Raw genomic sequence first — 20,523 nt, forward strand, 5'->3', positions numbered from 1 at the left:
TAGAACCTTAACATTTGTTGAAATTATTTTGTTACTTTGGGCCCAGTTCTCCTATCTGTTAAGGTCATATTGAATTCTGATTCTGTCTTCTGTGACATTAGCTACCCCTCCCAGTTTGGTGTCATCTGCAAATTTGATGAGCATCCCCTCAATTCCTTCGCCCAAGTCATTTATAAAGACGTTGAACAACAACGGGCCCAGGACAGAACCCTGGTGGCACCCCACTTCTCACTTTGTTCCAGGGTGATAAGAAACCATTAGTGAGCACTTTTTGGGTTCGGTCAGTCAACCAGCTACAAACCCACCTAACAGTTACCTTGCCCAGTCCACGTTTTACCAGCTTTTTCACAAGAATAACAAGGGAGACTTTGTTAGAAGCCTTCCTGAAATCGAGATCCACAACATTCCCCTGATCCACCAAACTTGTAACTTATCAAAAAAGAGATTTGTCTGGCCTGATTTAATAGTTTCATTCAGCAGGTGCACGTCAAAGATAGGATTCTGTTGTAAATCTTATTTCAGTTCTTGCTGAGTATAAATTGTTTTCTGCTTGGCTGCTTTCCCACTTTTTTTGCTCTGCCTGTTTGTTTTTATTGGTTGGATATTATCTTGCTTACCCTGATAGCGCAGGAAAAGGAAAGCTAAGTACATCTGTAGGTCATTGCAAATATAAGACTATGCCAATTCTTATCTAAAACAGTAATTTTGTGTCAATTCATGTTATTTTTAACAGAAGTTTTTTTTCTTAAGTGTTGGGTTTAATAGCTCCATTCACCACAATCCACTTAACTGAATAAATAATGTTCAAAGAGAATAAAGTAAAAATATATTAATATATGATAATGGTTAGTCATATTGAAGAGCTGAATGTGAAAAGGAGTAACTTATATCTTCTAACTCGTTTTTTAAACGGGATATTCAGGATCTTGCGTTCCTGTAACTTTCTAATAACATTGCTAGCCAGTATTTTTATTGCAATTTGAATATACTTATTCTTAATTGGAAAAGTCATTCTTTATACATATTGGTATTCCCTGACTTAGATTATCTCTTTAATCTTTCTGAAGGCCGGGATTAACAAAATTTCTGAATGATTTCTGTTTTATGGGAAAATGCTATAAAATTGTGAAGTCTTAAAAACATCATTTGGAGTTTTAGTCTTCAACTTCTTCTATAATTTCTTCCCACAAAATAATACGCATTACACTCTTGCAAACACCTCATTTAGACATTGGTCCCCTGTTAAAATGACAACTTAACTTATTGTAGCAGCATAATATTTAAGATACTGGTGGCTATAATTAAACAGCAGTAAAGTAACCATTAGTGTGTTTTATGGTACATGAAGGCATTAAGTAAGTGTAGATTAGTAATGTCCATGGCTTAGATAGAACTTGGCGAATCCATTTTCCATTCTGCAGTGGACCATCAACTTCACAGTTGGTTCATTATTAATTCATTGAGTTCATAGACTTGTAGAGATGGAAGGGGCCCAAGGGTCATCTAGTCCAACCCCCTGCAATGCAGGAATCTGAACATTTTTTTACCCTAATGCATAATGTACACCAATTTCCTTTAAAGCTATCCATTAAGCATTGTATTCTGTAACATGTACTAACAGGAGTAAAAATCACATTTACATATACAGTATGTACAAATACACAAAACAAAATATAAAATAAAAAAATCAAAAAAAAATCCTTCCAGTGTCACCTTAGAGATCAACTAAGTTTGTTCTTGGTATGAGCTTTCGTGTGCATGCACACTTCTTCAGAGACACTGAAACAGAAGTGTGCATGCACACGAAAGCTCATACCAAGAAAAAACTTAGTTGGTCTCTAAGGAGCTACTGGAAGGATTTTTTTTTTTTTTTTTAACTATGGCAGACCAACACGGCTACCTACCTGTAACTACAAATACACAGAGAGATTATTCGGTACTGTACATGTATTAAGTAGATTAAATTTTACAATAATATGGGTATGTCGGTGAGGAAAACTAAATATCTGTCACCAAGGGCAACCTCTTTTCAGCTGACTCCAAAACCTGGAGTGAGAAAATCTGGGCAGAAAAGTGCTTGAGGCAACAGGCAGGGGAAAGTACAACTTTCTTTCTCCATGTGCCCTTTTAGTTGTAAAAAAAACAAAAACCCCTCTGTTTAATGTGGGTTCAGAGAAGACATGTGAATAAACAACAAAGCTGCCCCAACTTGTCTGATTTGGCCCTTAAATGATCCTGTACGTGAAGTCTCCGAAGAACATTTTCAGTAGGCTGCTGTGTGAAACATGGATATATTTGTGCCCAGCACTTGTAAGAGACAAACTGGAAAGGTCAAGCCTACCTTGACACTTCCCTTTCTTGCTTTTGCTAAACATGACGATTGTGTTACCTGAGAAACAAAAATGCTAACCTGTGCTGGCATTTACAGGTACTGTACATAGTGACCGTATTTTGCAGTTCTGCAGAAGTATTTCAAATTAAAGCTTCAACAAGTCATGCGAACTAGAAAACCCCAGGGCTCAGACTAAACAACATTTTCAAGTTCTCTGGAAACTTGCTTTGTGGGGTAATAAATACCTGTCGTTGCTTTAAAAGAAGAGGGAACATTTGCTGTTCTTTGAGGCTTTGTGGGTTTTTTTAAGCACGTTAAAATTATGCATATTTACTTCTGCAGTTTTTACTTCTCCTTTCAAGTTCAGTCAGTGGCTATTAAAAAAATAATAATCTGGTGTTTTTGGGTTCCACTAATGTAGAAGCACTTTCTCGGAGTGAAAGTTTTCCCTCTTTTCTTGGCACAGAGCAATTTCTGCCTCGCTCTTGGTTGCTTCCATTGTGCCAAAGAAAACAAATGTCTTGGCTTGTGAAGTACATCACCAGCGAGAAGAAACCTCTTGCATGTAAATACGGCTGGCAAATGAGATAGTTGGTTCCGGGTTGGCATTGTTCTCTGTATTCAAATTTATGGAGGTGAATCAGAGACAAACATTGGCACCAGAGGCCTGCAGGAGTAAACGGGGAGCAGGACTAGTACAGTTCACCCTGTAGCAAAGCAAAACAAAAAACCCCTGATACCCTTGATAAGGGGTGCCCTGTTGACTCGGGTCAAAGGTCTATATCATGGGTAGGCAAACTAAGACTCTACTGTATCCTCAAGGGTCTTGCTCCTGGTCAGTACAGACCCCATTAGTTTATATGTGAAGTTGGCAACAACAAAGAAGACTCAGTGTTAATCACTTTACAGTACATTGAATTGTGCGTGCATTCCCATTTTTGGAGCTCCCTGAAATCTCATTTTGTTTTATCCAAGAATGATTTCATGGTTAATCCTGAAGCAAACCTGGCTATCTCACTGCTCATCATCTCAGCAATGCTTAGGGAATTTTTTTTATCACCCATCTGCTACTGCAAAAGGTGTTTAACATACATTTAAATCTCTCAATTATCACCGGCTGTAATTTTTTGCCATCCATTTCCCACCTCGATTCTTTTTTCTTCATATACCTGCCAGCTAAGATTTCACTTCATGCATCCAAAGAAGTAGGTTTGAGTCCGCAGATGCTCATGCCATTAAAAAAATGTTAGTCTTTCAGGTGCCACAAAACTCCTTTGTTTTTTATTGTAAATGTGAAATAGCACTGGTCATGGGTGTAGCCAAGGGAGGGCTGGGGGGGGGCAGCTGCTCCCCTTAGATCCACAAATATTATTGAAAAGCATTGAAAGTAATAACTTATCTGAGGTTCTGCCCCCCCCCCAGCAGAAGCCTGCCCCTTGCAATGTCCTATTTATGGGGGTATTTTTACCTATGATTTCCCAAGAAAAGCTCAACAACTATGATTTCCTTAAAAAAAAAAAAGCTCAAAAATCCGTCGCACTTGTTCTCTTCTTTGTTAATACGCAAACGACTGGTAAGATATCTGTGAGCCGGCCAGCTAGTAAAATTTGGCTTTGGGACTTTGCGGAAATCTTATTAGTAAGGCTGACGTACCTGAAAGCTTTAGATGTCGCTTTTTCAGAACTTGCAAATGCTTGCTTTTCTATCAGTTCTTTCTCCTCATTAAATAAAAGCACCAGTGATCATTAGTAGATACCTGAGATGTGGCTTAACAAATTACAGTTGCATGGAAAGGGAAGGAGACAAAACAGAGGTGGGGGGGGGGTGAAACCACTGGAGAGATCCAGCTAAACACCCATGACTGTGCTTGCCATTCCTGACCAGGGAGCTGTTAAATGCCTCCTTGCATGCTTTCCTCCTCAGGTGGCGACAGACAAGGTTACAGGGAAGCTGAGTTCTACTCTCTCATGGGTGAAGAACACTGTCAGTCAAATGGCCAGCCAGGTGGCAAGTCCATCTGCTTCATTACACACGGCATCCTCCTCTACCACGCTCTCGACTCCAGCATTGTCTCCGTTGTCCCCCGCGGATTTGAGTGCCGATGACTTAGAGCTATTGGCCAAATTAGAAGAGCAAAACAGGTGAGTGGCAGCTTAGCTTTCCTGGTGGTGCTCAGGTTCTGAAATCGGTTCCAGTGGCGGGGCATGTTTTCCAGCTTATTTGTCTGGCCATTGGTCGCGAGCCGTATAATTACCTGGCAAGGCGATAAGCTCAGCTTGGAAGGTATCCAGTAGCCTGGGGTGTAGCCATTCTGTCATATGCGTCTGCTGCCAGGTGAGTGAGTCTGGGCAGCCTGTGGCATGTTGAATTGTGCAGGTGGGTGGCTTGGTTTTAAAACAACAACAACAGCAGCACGTTCCTGTGCTTTCTTGAAAAGCTAAGCTAGTTGTGTTCAAAGATGTGGAACATATAATTTCCTTTAAATCTCCCAAGTTTCCATCTGGTTTTTCGGAAAAAAAACGCTGGGATGTCTTTCTTAATCAAGACTTGCATACCTTGCATTCCGGTTCAGTTTCATATCCCTCCCCGACCAGACGAACCATAGTTTTTGTCACAATAAAGGGTTGTGACACTACAACCTCACCCAAATATTGTACGTAAGACTGCAGTACATTTGTGTTGTTTTGTTGTTGTTGAATGCCTTTCTCGATAGGCTTGAACGCAGAAAAGATCTAATACAACTGACTTGAGCAATGTCTCTTCTTCAAGGTCCCTGTGCCTTGGCGTTTTGTGTGTTCTTCCTCGGCCTTGTCCACACGGTATTTGCCAAACCATGGCTTAATTTGTGACTGTGCCTCCCCCACAGCCCACCCCCCATGCTACGTGCAGCAAAAATAGTTTCCCCTGTCTTGTGAACCCATATCATAGTTCACTTGCTTGTTGCAAACCAACTGTGAGTGCTAAACAAAACAAAACAAAAAAAGCCAAGAACAAACCTTGGCTTGTCTTTCTAGTTTTCCATGTGTAGTTTGTTTGAAACAGATAAAGCAAACCACGATCTGGGGCCATGCAACAAGACAAGCTAGACTATGGTTGGTTTGTGACGCATGTGTCACCCACAGGGGCTGGCAGGAGGAACATTCACAATTCAAAGCAAGCTATGTTAGTTGTGGTTGATTGCTGTAAACAGTGAACTACAGGAGTGTTACAGGTACCCATTGTGTATCAGCTGTCCCTTATCACCACTGTCAAAGCTATCCCTTCCATGTCATTGCCCAAGTATTTTAAATTTTAAAATTATTAATGTATTTTTCTTGATGGAATATGGTCCTGCTGTGCTAAGGCTGTATGTTGGGTGTCCTCTAATTTGGTGATTTTTTGTTTTGTTTAAGAAGCTGGTGTTTTATGTTTCGTGTATTGATTTGTTACCTTTCGATGGCCGCTTTTAACAATTTTTGTTTGTTTCTTAGCTTGATTGTGAGTCTCCGAGAGACTGTCCTGTGTTAGGCAAATAAGATGAATCTATTTTCTTCTAAGTCCTCTCTCCCTGTAGCACTCAAATAGAGCAGTAGTTATCTGTCCTCCTAAAAACAAGTCATGAATGCCAGCAAGGATACACCCATGTGCCCGTCTTTCTAATTTTATACACTTCAGTAGGTTTTTGTTGTTGCTGTGTCCTCTTTTTCTTTTAGAGTGCCTTTTGTGTCATTTCATTTTATCACAGATCTCTCCTAGTCCATCCATTCTCTGTTTCACTTTTGCTCTCTTTCAATGTTTGGGCAACACTTACATTCTTCAGAAAACAGAAGTAACTATTTTCAGGTGCTGGTATGTGTGTGCTCTTAAAATGGGAAATTCCTTTAGATTTAATCCTAAGAGATCAAAGCAGAATACCAGTGTTTGGAAAGCCTTATTGAAAACTTGCTTAGAAACCTGAGGAATTGCCTGCTTTCACTCACTAAATGTATGAACCTAACAGTTCTTCGGAGCTCTGCAGGATTCAGATTACACATTCCGTCACCGTGGAAAACAAACTTTGACCTGAGCATGTGCAAAAGATTTGACAAAAAACGGAAGTGTGAAAAAAAAGGAAGTAGGGAACCTTTCTCTGGACAACTACTCAGTTTCTTTATTTTTTTAAGTTACACGGGGTTAAGTTCCCCTCCAATATAAACTGGAATGGTTCATTCTTAACCAATCAGGAATCTGTTTGAGGAACGTAAATCATTGATGGAAATGAAGTGGTTTCTTTTCTACTGACTGCTTACGTTATCATAAACTGCAAATTCTGAATTAAAAAGGAGCCATGGACTTATCAAGGTAAGGGTTACACCAGGGAATTAGGATAAATACTTCAAAATGAAAACGTTTGCCGCAGTCCGGTTTGCAAAATTATGACTTGCTATGGTGAAGCGTTTGTTTCATTCTTCAAGAGTAGGCAACCACACTTTCTATGCTTATCTGGAGTTTGGACTTGTTTACTGCACTGCTAGTAAGGGAAAGGTTTTCTTTTTGTCTTGCAAGTGTAAGGAACATACCAGTTTTGCCTTGTAGACCAAGTTGGGTAAGAAATTATTAAATTTCATGAGCCATGTCTTAATATTCGAAAAGTAGTCCATCACTTGCACACTGATGGTAAGAGTTACAGTTCCAAGTCTTGTATTTGGGTCTCCTGCTTCCTTTTCTCTCTGCTTTCCACTTCTACTCAACTGCCTTTGGCGTCCTGTGTTCTACCCTAATTTTTAGTTACAGATAATCCTCATGTCTTGCCTGTTCAGGTAAATAATTGCTGTTTTAACTGAGTGCATGGTTGCTTTAAACATAAACAGTGACAGGAAAACTGCTGTTACGGCTGATTCATAAGCTTATGATAATCTTAAATGCTAAAAAGCTAAAGAAGTAAAAATGGAGCAGAGCCTTCTGTAAGCCCCCCTTCCCACCTCCAGAACATTAATTCTATATTCCCTGAATTAATGTTAAGCCATAAAGTGGTCTAGTTCTATCATAGGTGGCTCATTCCTTCGACAATTTATGAGAATTTGTCGTTCCCTTTGTTAACTGGCAATTTTCATTAAGCTAACAACTGGAAATATAGAAGCATTTGGGTATTTGCTTTTCAGCATAACAAGTGTTGCACATGCTTGTTTAAAGTATTTCTATAAAGTTGATGAGCAAACAACTATTCCTTTAAGGCAGCCTTTGCCAACTTGGTGTTCTCCAGATGTTTTTGGACTACAACTCCCATTAGCTCCAGCTAGCATGACAGGCCGGGGGTGATGGGAACTGTAGTCCAAAACATCTGGAGAGCGCCAGCTTGGCAAAGGCTGCCTTAAAGGAAAAGCGCAGGGTAAGTTTAGTAATCTCAACTCATTTGGCCAATATATTTAGAAAGGAGGTTGTGAATGGAGCATGGAAATTGGGTGCATGGGGGGGGTGAAGGTTGGCAAGAGCAAACCGCAAATGAGAAAACAGTTTGGAACTTGATTCTGTCATTGATAAGTGTCCCAAAGTAGAACCAAGTGAACAGCAAAATTGTAAGCAATATATAAGTGCTGATAGGGCTTCTGACCATAAGAGGAGTGGAAAGTGAACTTTCCCCCAGTTATTGGGAGATGATAAATGATGACGATAGCATCAGTTCAGTCCAATCAACGGGACTTACTCATTTGTTCAATGAGGCTTAGTCACTATTTGGTATGTTCATGGTTTCAGCCTCACTTACTTTACTAATAAGTTGGGCTTAATATTTAGCTATGACTTGTTCACACATCTAGAATGGAATTGCCAGCAAACACATTTCCCCTGAATGTGTGTATGCTATTGCTGCAAATATAGGAATGGGGAGACAGGGTCAGATCAGGAGCAGGGGACATACTTGACCTTTTCTTTTTCTTTTTTTAAAAAAAGATTTTATTATTTTCTACATTAAACAACAAATACATCAAACAAATAAACAAAAACAATTAACAAAAGATAAAACAAAAAAACACACATCAAACACATTAAAACAACATAAGAATAACAAAAAAAAACCTATACATACCTAAACAGGAACACCAAAAGAAATCATTGTTTAATTCTAATTTCAATCTTCTTTGGGGGGACTTCCCCCGTTCTCTCAACTGCGTTCAATATCAATACACTTTGGTAACTTTGTAACTATTTTCTTAACATTCACCACTATTCTTAATAATCATAAAGATACTAACTAACCATATATAATTCATTACTTAAACAACATATCCTTAGACATTTCTAAATATTTTAAACCATTCATAACATTACTTCTTGTGTACTATTTTCATCTAACATCAACTAGCTAAAGCCAATTAAACAAGCCAGTTCTGCTTCAAATATCTAACTTTTCACGATTTTTTAAATAGTCCTTAAATTTCTTCCAATCCTGTTGCACCTTCTCCTCCCTCTGGTCTCGGAGTCTCGTGGTCAGTTCAGCGAGTTCCATAAAGTCCATTAGCTTCATCTGCCATTCTTCCACTGTCGGGATCTCTTCACCTTTCCAGTTTCTTGCAAGTAAATACTTGACCTTTTCAATACCTGCCGATTCTTCCTGGCAAATGCCCCATTTCCATTTTTGAAGTCTGGCTGTGACACTCACACACACACACCTGTATGGTCCATTTCTCCCCTTAATAATTTACCTTTTGATTCATGAGCTTCATTAAATACTCTCTTACGGGGGGGGGGGGAACCATTTCAAAGAACAAGGTTCTGATTCCAGCGCTAAAATACTTAAACTTGGTTCGGTTGTTACTTTGCTTAGTCTCAAAGGGTAATGAAGGAGGTCGTGCAAACAAGCGTGCTTAAGTTTAGTTCATGGCAGAGCTGTCAATTCCAAATGCAAAATCTGGCCTGTTCTTTTCAATACGTCCAGAAGATTCAAAGCGTTTTGTGTTTACCGCAGATTGTTGGAGACCGACAGCAAATCGCTGCGCTCCGTAGATGGGTCAAGAAGAAACAGTGGGTCCTCACTTGTTTCTAGTTCGTCAGCTTCTAGTAACCTCAGCCACCTCGAGGAAGATTCCTGGATCCTTTGGGGAAGAATTGTGAATGATTGGGAAGATGTGCGCAAAAAGAAAGAGAAGCAGATTAAGGTTTGTTGATTGGCAGTGATCAAAATCATTAGTCATTGGGAGTGTCTGCATTTAGAAATATCACTCTCTAAAATCTGGCAGTTCAGAATGTAATGCCTGGCATCGTAGACTGTGCTAGACAGTAAAACGTAATTGTGTTCAATATTATCCCTTTTTGCCTTTTCTTTCTTTCTTTTGCCTTTCTGCTATCACATCCTTCTTAGAAAAAATGAGAACATTTCGGTAAACTGCACGCTTTGAGATTATTGCAAGTAGAGCAGTTAATAAATAAATGCTCATCAATTTTTTTTTTATGCTCTAGGAACTTGTTCGAAAAGGGATACCCCATCATTTCCGAGCAATAGTTTGGCAGCTTTTATGCACAGCTCAAAATATGCCAATTAAGGATCAATATTCGGAACTCTTGAAAATGACTTCACCTTCTGAAAAGCTTATAAGAAGGGACATTGCTAGGACATACCCCGAGCACGACTTTTTTAAGGAAAAAGACAGCCTTGGGCAGGAGGTTTTATTTAATGTAATGAAGGTAAGTCTGCAGCTCATATTTCTTAACGGAAAAGTAATTGTTTTAAGGAAATATTTGCTTTAAAACTGCCATTTTATTTATATTTTGCTTTAAAATAAAATAAAATAAAAGAGATAAACAACTACCTGACATTTAGAAAATAGCTGAAGGCAGCCCTGTTTAGGGAAGTTTTGAATCTGTGATATTCTAATGTATTTTAATACTTGTTGGAAGCCGCCCAGAGTGGCCAGGGAGACCCAGCCAGATGGGCGGGGTACAAATAAATTATTATTATTATTATTATTATTATTATTATTATTATTATTATTATTATTATTATTATTATGCCGTTTTATTTATATTTTGCTTTAAAACTGCCATTTTATTTATGTTTTGATAAAATGTAAGTCCGTTGTGTTTTATCATATTTTAATGGGTTTTTTTAAACGTAAAGCATAAATCTTAGAATCTTTTGCAGATTAAGCAGTATATAAATATGAAATGCTCACTCTGACACTAAACTTAAGCCGTGACACCCAAGCTATGTCTCTATATGCTGAGCATATTGTTGCACGGCACCCCAATCTCCAAGCGGTACACGATTCCAGTAGTTCCAAGCCTTGGATTCAAACAGAAATCAAACATTGCCCTGTCTTTCTCTCCCCCCAGCATTGGTGTTTTTCTAACTACCACCTAGCCATTTGCCATCTCACACAGATCCACTTCCCCTGAATGGCCCATCACCCAGACAGATCACCTCATCAGGAAGCAAGCCTGATGTATATTTCAGCATTTGCTGAATCCAGGGGGTAGAAGGGTCTCTGCATATAGCCTATTCATAACACTTTATTTCTGAGTTGAGTTGCAAGGAAATCTGTCTCCATCTCAGGAGTGTAGCCGGGATTTCTGTTGTCAGGGGTGCAGGCTTTATGTTGGGGGTGGGGAGAGAGAACCTTAGTTAGTTAAGTTTTTTAAATTGATTTACTTGATTGGGGGGTGCTCCCCCCCCCATGACTACACCCATGCTCCAACTGTCTCCATCCAGGTGCATCCAGTTGGCTAATGAAGAAGGTAGAGTGCTAAATTAGATGCTCCCTTGCTGGATGGATTTGATTTAAATCAGTTTGATTTAAATCACGATTTAAATCACTAGTTAGTAAGATGTGATTTAAATCTTTTTTTTTTTTTAAACAGAAAAACTCATTCTTGCTGGTATAATCTTAATATTTACAACCAGGTGAAGGTTCCATCTTTGGAATAATACATTTTCAGAGTAGTTTTTTACAGTTATATAAAAAATGACTGATTTGGTTATACCATTAGAAATACACAGATAGATAATTACAAAATTATTGTGAGGTTTAATAAGTTAACTGTTTATATTTGGACAGCTTTTCTGCTGTACTTTATTGGAAGGAGAAAAATTTCCTTAATAAAAATTTAAACAATTTATTTAACTAAAACAATAACATTATAGCATATGTATCCATGTTTGTTAACTGATGTGGTTAAACGGTTTTTTTTTTAAATAAATAAAAACTTAGACTGAGTTTTAGCTCACATGAGAAACTTAAATCCTTATTTTGTGATTAATAGCATTTGGACTGTAATGTAACTTAAATAGAAAAGTATCTTTAGAAAGATTTTTCCTCCAAAAGCATTTTATTTTAAAAATCCTATTTAAATTTTTAAAAAAAATCCTATTTAAATAAAAAAAATCCTATTTAAATAAAAAATCAATTTTTTCTTTTAAAAAAACCCCATTGATTTTTTTGTCCACCCTGGTCCCTTGGTATAACCTAGCGTAATACTCACTCTTTTTTCGCTTATGTACATACACTTGAATTTATATTTATGAGTGTTCGTCGGCTGTATGTGTACCCCAAATTAGAAGGCAAAATGGGGGATTTTTGCATTTCTGAGTCGGATCCCATCACTAACAAGGTGTCTCACGACAGATGAGGGACTCCCCAGGCTTCTAATGGGTATCTCTGTGGTTTGGCTCTACGGGAAAATGCGCCACCCTAAGCAATGAAAACAAGTTGACTGATAAAAGTCCCAGATCTTTGAAGGGAGAAAGGGAGATCTTTTTGATGGATAAGACTAGCTTTCAGTCACAGCGAATTACTTTCCCATGGTGTACCAATCATAGTGATTTAGGGGAGGGCTTTTGGTGCAGGGCACTGTTAAAAAAAATTTGTTTTAAAACAAAGGAAACGTCCATAACTTTTTGGTTCTCAAGCAGCGTAGCGTATAAGCGAGTGTATCGTAGATCTCGACTTTCCCATCTTCTTCCATCTGTAATTTTCATCTTTCAAAGACATTAACTGCTGTTAGATTGGGACCTGCATATCGCATGGCTCATGTGAGTAAGACTTCCATGAGAGAAATATCGGAATGCAGCACGTGGGCTGACCCTTGGGGAATTACTTGGGCTCATCAGTTGCAATTAGACTTTCTGACAGCGAAGGGAAGAATTACCCTGTTGTTGCAAGTTAGGCACATCTGTTGTAGACATTAAGCCAGCCAAGAGAATGAGCTCATGTTGAACTGTCAGTTGACTTTTTCATACAAATGCACTCGAAACATTTCCTGCTGATTGCTGTTTCCTTTTGATTGGAAGTGTGGTGCAGCTCGTTATTTGTGCATTGCGAAGCATATCAGAGGTGGTATACGTAGTTAACACGCTTTCCTTTTTTAATGCCATGGGATATAAAATATGCAAATATACAGCTGGAAGGGTTGGGATAACCAGGAGACCGACGCTCATATCTCTCAAATCAGGAACATTAGAAAGAAAGATCTCAGCTCTTTTGGACATGTATTTAACAGCTATACAGTGGTACCTCGGGTTAAGAACTTAATTCGTTCTGGAGGTCCGTTCTTAACCTGAAACTGTTCTTAACCTGAAGCACCACTTTAGCTAATGGGGCCTCCCACTGCCACTGTGATGCCGGAACACAATTTCTGTTCTCATCCTGAAGCAAAGTTCTTAACCCAAGGTACTATTTCTGGGTTAGCGGAGTCTGTAACCTGAAGCGTACCACTGTAGTTGTACAGGACAGAGGGAAGCCTTCACGATTTCAAGGATAAGTTCATCCCTTTATTGTCACTACACCACCTTTGTGCAGTGAAATTAAACAAGCCCCCACCCCCATACACTCAGTCTTGTCCGACAAGTACACAGAGTGTGAACAAGACTGAGTGTATGGGGTGTGTGTGGCTCGTTTAATTTCACTGCACACAGGTGGCGTAGTGACAACAAATGTTTATTTATTTTAATTTTATTTTACCCAGCCTTCTGCCCCACTTTCAACCAGTAGCACACATGCAAATGTTGGCCACCTACCAGTTAGGATTGCTGGTTTTTCACTTAGCATGTCGTGGGTAGCAGAGGGGTAAAATTGCAAACATTTATTGCCTCTACGCTCCTTCTCACAATCTGCACACAGCCCCTTCTGTGCTTGTCTCCTCATACCAGCCCTACTAGTACAAAGGTTGAGAAAAGAGCCCATTAGGCAAATTTGCTTGCCGTTCTTTTTTTCCCTTTCTTTTTTCCATTCCTCGTATCTTGACCTGTTGCTGCCTCCAGTCTTCCTTCCTGAAGCCATCTGCTTCCTTCACTCCCCCACACTTTCTGTGAGTGGTCATTTGACCTTTGGGTACTGTCCTTTCCCTCCGACATTCAGATCTGCTTCCATTACAGCACCTCTGCGTAATTGATTGCCTCTTCCTCTTGCCATGCGTTTGTGGCATCCTAGCATCTCAGCCTGTAGCCAGGATCCTCTCAGGCTAGCATGCATACAACCTCTGGGTTTCAGTAGAATGTAAACTTAATCCGATATCAGCAGAACCTCTGTGCACTTCGTGTTTCTTATGTTAAATAATAATAAGGGAAATATTGATGGTGATGACGACGATGTGCCCAGGAAACTTGAGGTCTGCAACCTGTATGAATTAAAGGGTGCCAAAATGACTTCTCCTCTTATCCTGAATTGGCTCTGGGGGGTCTCTCAACCCTTTGGAGCAGGTTTTAAGAGGCATGTGGCGGCCTGCAGGGGGAGGAGATGAAGGGGAATTTCCTTTGCATGTCTGGACAGCCATTCTTCTTGTGCATGAACACTATTGCATACAGCCCTGTGCACATTGATCAAATTAGAACCATTTCTTTTGGTTACTTCTGCATTTACTGCTCAAGACAGGGGCAGAAATGGAAAACCTTATCCAGCAACTTCTCTGGGTTTTGAAATGTTAGCAGGCAGTCCCCACACGCTTCTGCAACGATAAGAGCTAAAAACATGCTTAAAAGGTAATAGGTAGCTGGTATCCTCAAGAAGCAGAATTTTGTGACCACTACTGTATTCTGTGCTCCTTTGGATACTGGAAGTGGTTTGCCTCGTAGTGTAAACCAGAGTGGGGCAATACAGGTATTTGTAGAGTGCTGCACTAGGACCTGGGAGAGCAGGGTTTGAATCTCCCACTCAGCCATGAAGCTCACTTGGTGAGCTTGGAGTCAATCACCAACTCTCAGTCTAACCTGCCTCACAGGGTTGTTGTGAGGATGAAATGGGGGAGCAGGAGAACCATGTACAGTATGTACCCCACCTTGAGCTCCTTGGAAGAAAAGGTGGTATATAAATATGATGGGTTTTGGAAGCAGATGTGCTGTGATTTCTGTTGCTTGGGGTCTTAACGGTTTTTAAAAAACATTTTCTAGGCTTATTCATTAGTGGACCGCGAGGTTGGCTACTGCCAAGGAAGCGCTTTTATTGTTGGACTGCTTCTCATGCAGGTAAGTAAACCACACTGCTTCGCGAAACTATATATTACTTTGAAATTTTGCTTTGTCCAAAGCAGTACAGGATGATGATAAAGCGTAACACAGGATCCATGAACAGGGGCTCTTCTTGTGTGGTATCTTAACTGGTCTTTACTACAGACTTTGAACGCACATTGCTTTATGTAACAGTTCAGTAAATTTTAAGCCCAGGCTTAATGTGAGTAAGGAGCCTTGCTTCTTGTTGCTCTTTTGGAGACCAGCCCTTAGAATGTAAATAGCGCATTCATGTGTATTTGTTCCCTGCTTGTTAAAAGAGAAATGTTTGGCCACAGGTAGCTTTCCCCCTGGCCCCAGGCACAATGATGTTCATTCTGCAGAGATGTTACAGATTATAGTAATAGAAAACCTGTTCTACGGGATAAAAATTCCTGGGGAAGCTTGAGATTCCCCAGCATGGCTTACATAACCCACTAACTCTCCTGGCTCTTATTATTATTTAATAAAAAAACAACAACACCCTACTGCAAATGTTTAATATTGGCCAGAGGTTGCAAGTGTTTGAAGGCAATGACAACACTCAGACAAACAAATCTCAGTTTAATAAGCCAAGCTATGCCTGATCTTCATTTGTGAAAATGCCTCATTCTTCCCTTCACACAAGTCGCTTGCCTTTACATCTGAACTAGCAGCTAATGATTTCCACATCCTAGCTTGTTTGGAAGCCAACTTCAAGCCCCGCTGGCATCCTATTCTGCCTGTTTGGAGGCCATTGGCCATAGTGTCCTAGTTTAAATGCAATGATGAACTATGGTTAGCTGCAGCATCCTGGCTTGTTCCCTCCCATGGAGAAGCAGGTGAAGCAGCTTTGTGCAGGAGCCGAAATCTTGCGCATGCTCATTAATCTGAAAATGGATAATCCAAATATGGCCAGTGCTTCCAAACCTGGGTGTGAGCTTGTAATGTAGGGAGTATCTGCAATGCTTTTTCCATGTAACCACAGCTGCCACAATGAGACTACCAAGCCACAAGAGCTTGAGAAACAGCAGTTCTTTTCACTTGTTCAGATACTGCAATAAAAAAAGCTACAGATGAAAATACCTGTATACGCAGATACATACCTGTATGATTCCTGTAGCCATGTAGTATTGGAAACTTATTGGGCTTTTTTAGAGTGACTTTGACAATGAGTAATAAGCTCCTGACTTGATTCTCCTTCGAAACAGATGCCCGAGGAGGAAGCGTTTTGCGTGTTTGTTAAATTAATGCAAGATTATCGACTACGAGAACTCTTCAAGCCAAGTATGGCTGAGCTTGGCCTTTGTATGTATCAGTTTGAATGGATGATACAGGTATATATATAATATGAGATCTTTTACCGGTTGCATGTTTTGTAGTTCGTTTCTTTTTGTTTTTAAAGTTGCAGATATTTCCCCACTTTCTCAGCAGTGGATTAGGAGAACTGGGTGGAAGGGAGGTGGAAGGCCATAAATTAAAAGCACTTCCAAAAGGAAATGATGTGCAGAGAAATTGCCAGAGTACAGGAAGTAGAGAGCAGCGCTTCAGTCTATAAACCCCGCTGAACTAAGAAAGTTGAACAGCTTTGTCTCCAGTATATTGTTCATATTCCCTTGTTATCCCTATTTTAATACTCAGTAAGAGAAAACACCAGTGCTTCATAACCATTAGATGGGTATGGATGATTTCACACAGCGGAATGCAGAGCGATTCAGTCTGAGGTAAATTACATGAGAACTGTCTAATCAGTGTGTGGCCTTCAGACAATATAAATCATATTCTTGAAAGAGGGAGACCACCATTTCAAAGTGTAGTCCTTTAGATAGATAGATAGATAGATAGATAGATAGATAGATAGATAGATACTTATTTTATGAAAGTCTTAACTAAAAACAAACAAACCTGTAAATTTTCTTTCAGGAGCAACTGCCAGAGCTGTATGTGCATTTTCAGGCTCAGAGTTTTCATACTTCTATGTATGCCTCGTCATGGTTCTTAACTATTTTTCTTACATCTTTCCCATTACCAATTGCAACAAGAATATTTGATATCTTTATGTCTGAGGTAAGCTATTGTCTAATGCCGGTTTTCACAATCAAAACACTGTATCTCCCAAGGCAACTATTTCTGATGTAGACTGTGGTTGTTAGTTGGGTTCAGGGGTGCCAACTTGAGTAAAATATTACAGGAGTCCAGGTAAGGGCCCCCCCCCCTTGCATAATTGATCACATGACACAACACATGCAAACCATTTTAATGACAATGCCCATCAATTTGGGGGGCGGAGGGCGGTCCCCTTAAATATTTTATTGGGTGTGGGTGGAAGGGACCTCGGTCCCTAGCAGTTTGCTCCTATGCTTGGATGAAACTTGACATTCTGTGTCAATCTAAGCAGAGCCTCATTTGTTTTAAGTGTGGCGCTGAGATCTGTCAATCTTAATTTTGTCAGTATTCAGCTAAATGGGAAAATATATCTATATTAGATATCAGAAATGCTTACCTGAAATAAAACACATACCTTATTCCTAGGGTTTGGAGATAGTGTTTCGGGTCGGATTAGCACTACTCCAAATGAATCAAGCAGAACTGATGCAGCTCGACATGGAAGGGATGTTACAAGTAAGCTAAATGTGACATTGACATATCAAATAGCTGGAATGTTTGCGTATAATGTTGGTATTAATTACCGTGACGGTGTGCTTTGTTTTTAGCACTTTCAGAAGGTCGTTCCGCGTCAGTTTGATGGTGGGCCAGATAAATTAATCCAAGCAGCTTACCAGGTCAAATACAATGCAAAAAAGATGAAAAAGTAGGTAGTACGTTTTGCATGAAATAGCACATGTGCTCTAAAACAGTTGCTGGGTTTTGAATTGCTTTAAAATCTTGTTAACATTGCTTCCGTTTAAGAGTCTCACCAGTTTCTTTGCCAATGATACTAACTAGAGTACTGTGTATCACACCTGGGGGAGGGGGATACATCAGCCACCTTGGCCTTTTGGAGATACGTACAAGCATTGTTAGCAAAGTAACTTTATCCAGATCAACTGAAAGTCACAAAATGGTAAACTAGGTATTGAGCTTCAGAAAATCTTCAGGCAAAACAGACAAGCGTGCCACTAAAAAAGAGCTTGATGGAGATTTGTGTATCAAAAGCTACTGTTTAGGACCTGATGGGCAAAAAAATAATAATATTAAAATTAAAATCTGTTTTTGGATGGCATCTATTCCTGTTGTTGCATTCATGGAAAACTTTGAGCCAAGTGGAAGCTTCTGTTCTTGCCTGTTTCCTACTTTCCCTCCACTGGATCAAAGAATCTTCAGGGAACTAAAGGGGTCCCACTAGATATAATGTCTTAACTTCTTTTCTTTTAAGAAAAACAATCTTAGCAGATCTACTGCTAAGACCCTTTTTTGTTGTTGTTCAGAAAGCAATCTTATCACACTGCACTTTAGCTATGGGCTTTTGAAATAGGCTTCACAATTCCCATTTATAATTGCTTATTGAAAGCAGTACGACTTGGTGTGAGTTTTCTGTTGTGTTCTAAATGAGGCATCAGATGCTGAAGCACGGGCACTTAATTCATATATCGACAATTTCACGCAACACTTTCCCTACAAGCGGATAGCTCAGTTGGTTAGAGCGTGGTACTCATAATGCCAGGGTTGCAGGTTCGATCCCCATATGGGACAACTGCATATTCCTGCATTAGAAGGTCGGCGGTTCGAATCCCCGCGATGGGGTGAGCTCCTGTTGCTCGGTCCCAGCTCCTGCAAATCCAGCAGTTCAGAAGCATGCCAAAAAAATTGCAAGTAGATAAATAGGTAACACTCCGGCGGGAAGGTAAACGGTGTTTCCATGTGCTGCTCTGGTTTTGCCAGAAGTGGTTTAGTCATGCTGGCCACATGACCTGGAAAAACTGTCTGCGGACAAACACCGGCTCCCTTGGCCTGTAAAGCAAGATGAGCGCCACAACCCCAGAGTCGTCTGTGACTGGACTTAACTGTCAGGGGTCCTTTGCCTTTATCTTTTTAAGGATATACATAGGAAGAAGAGGTTTACCTTGTTGGGTGAAGATTATACAAGTTTTCATTTTGCCAGGCACATGCTGACAGGTATTGCTTTCCAACAAGTAATCTTACAGCAAAATAGGCACTTGTGCAAACTACTCCATGGTGATGTTTTTGCGTGGTTTTCTTTTTCTACATCACTATGTGTGTTTAGACAAAACCTCACGTACAGTGAGACCTAAGACCATAGACATGGTGAAAAGAATTACAAAGAATCGTGGCTTTTTCATGGACTTACAGTTTCAGGGTAAAGGAGAGGAAAATCAGCTTTAGTGAATGGAAAACAAAAGCTTTGGTGGGAGTCCCGCCGAGCAATATCGACAGTCAATCTGCATGTTACTTATTCTGTTCAGCACATGCACACAGTACTAAAAATAAATAAATTGTAATGTCTTACATTTTTTCTTCAGGTTAGAAAAAGAATATACCACTATAAAAACAAAAGAAATGGAAGAACAAGTTGAAATTAAAGTAAGTGGAATTTTGTGAGAGAGTGTTGAAACTAATGTGGATATTTTCAATCCTTACCTGTATATATATGCTGTCCTGAGGTTCTTGGAAGAAAGGCAGGATACAAAGGTAATGAATAAATAACAAGTCTTCTTTTGTGGAAGCAAGTTCCATATTAACTTTCCATAGTGCATTCTCATTTATTATGGAAAGCTAATATGGTACCTGTAACTTTCCACTTTTCAAAGGTACATTTAAAACAAAGCTGCGGTGAAAGATCTGTGGGCTGGGATATGATTGTTTTGTGGAGGAATATGTAAGAAAATAAAACCCTTATGTGGCAGGCTCCCTAAGTAAAGATGCGAGCGAGGGAATGTGGCTGGGTTTGGGGTGCTTTAGAAATTAGAAACTCCCTGGGAGTAACATTTGAGAGGTCTGAGATTCTCCGTACGTGGCAGGGTTTGCTAATATCGACCAGCAATGACTCTTGAAGATGTGAAAAGGAAACTCGTGACCATTTATCCCTCAAAGTAAGGACCAGTCCCGACGGAAGCAAAACTGGAATTTTACTTCAACACACTCAATGAGGGTTAAAGCTTAATGGTGACCCTGATAAGGCACAGACAGAAATGTTTTACAGAAATAACTGAGAACTTTACTCAAAACTTCCACTTTAGAACTGTTTCTAATTAAACAGAGTCGTCCTTGAATGGCTGTGTGTCCTACTACGCCAGTAAGAACTCTTCCAGCCCGCTTCTAGGATCTTTTCCTTCCCCTCAGGGAAATACTCATGAGTTGCCCTGCCTAGCAAATCCCGATCCACCCATCCCAAGTCCTTTCCAAGCACTATCTCACAGTTTTAACTGTCAGCTTTGCTCTTTTAAAACTCTCTATTCTCTCCTGACTGGTTGACACTCCACCCTGCAGCGTCACCCAAAGCGACCGTCAGACCTTAAACTTACTTTTCTCAAAGGTTCCACGTTGCATCCCAGCAACATTTCATTTTTAAAAAATAAAAGCTATCCGTGTTGTGATAGCAAGCAATTTAGCAACACTGATAATTTCAGAAGGCCTTCTACTGATTTGAATTAACAGGCTGCATCCACAGCCTTGCTTTCAAGGAAATGTTTTTAGGATCCAGCTCTTTGTGATGCTGGGCATTAGTTTGTATAATTTATAATTGATCATACGACCTTCCAATATAACAACATTCATAGAAGCATGACTTCGCCACAAGTGTGTGGAATCAGTATCCAAAAGT

The 20,523-nt window shown here is 39.8% G+C and overlaps 1 protein-coding gene across 5 annotated transcripts in view; it reads left to right on the plus strand.

Moving 5' to 3' along the window:
• LOC117048152 (divergent protein kinase domain 1A) overlaps positions 1-20,523 on the plus strand; it is a 111,384-nt gene that overhangs the window by 45,609 nt on the left and 45,252 nt on the right. For 4 of the 5 annotated variants that reach the window (XM_033151599.1, XM_033151593.1, XM_033151595.1 and 1 more), the window contains 9 exons: positions 4,256-4,473; positions 9,255-9,444; positions 9,746-9,970; positions 14,667-14,741; positions 15,953-16,078; positions 16,665-16,808; positions 17,274-17,363; positions 17,456-17,553; positions 19,223-19,283. In XM_033151599.1, coding sequence (XP_033007490.1) covers positions 4,256-4,473; positions 9,255-9,444; positions 9,746-9,970; positions 14,667-14,741; positions 15,953-16,078; positions 16,665-16,808; positions 17,274-17,363; positions 17,456-17,553; positions 19,223-19,283 — 1,227 coding nt within the window. Of the gene's footprint in view, positions 1-4,255; positions 4,474-6,497; positions 6,653-9,254; positions 9,445-9,745; positions 9,971-14,666; positions 14,742-15,952; positions 16,079-16,664; positions 16,809-17,273; positions 17,364-17,455; positions 17,554-19,222; positions 19,284-20,523 lie in introns of those variants that run through there. The other variant, XM_033151594.1, reaches the window with a different exon arrangement.

This window comes from Lacerta agilis, chromosome 6 (genome assembly GCF_009819535.1).
Source record: "Lacerta agilis isolate rLacAgi1 chromosome 6, rLacAgi1.pri, whole genome shotgun sequence".
Classification (NCBI taxonomy): Eukaryota; Metazoa; Chordata; class Lepidosauria; order Squamata; family Lacertidae; genus Lacerta; species Lacerta agilis.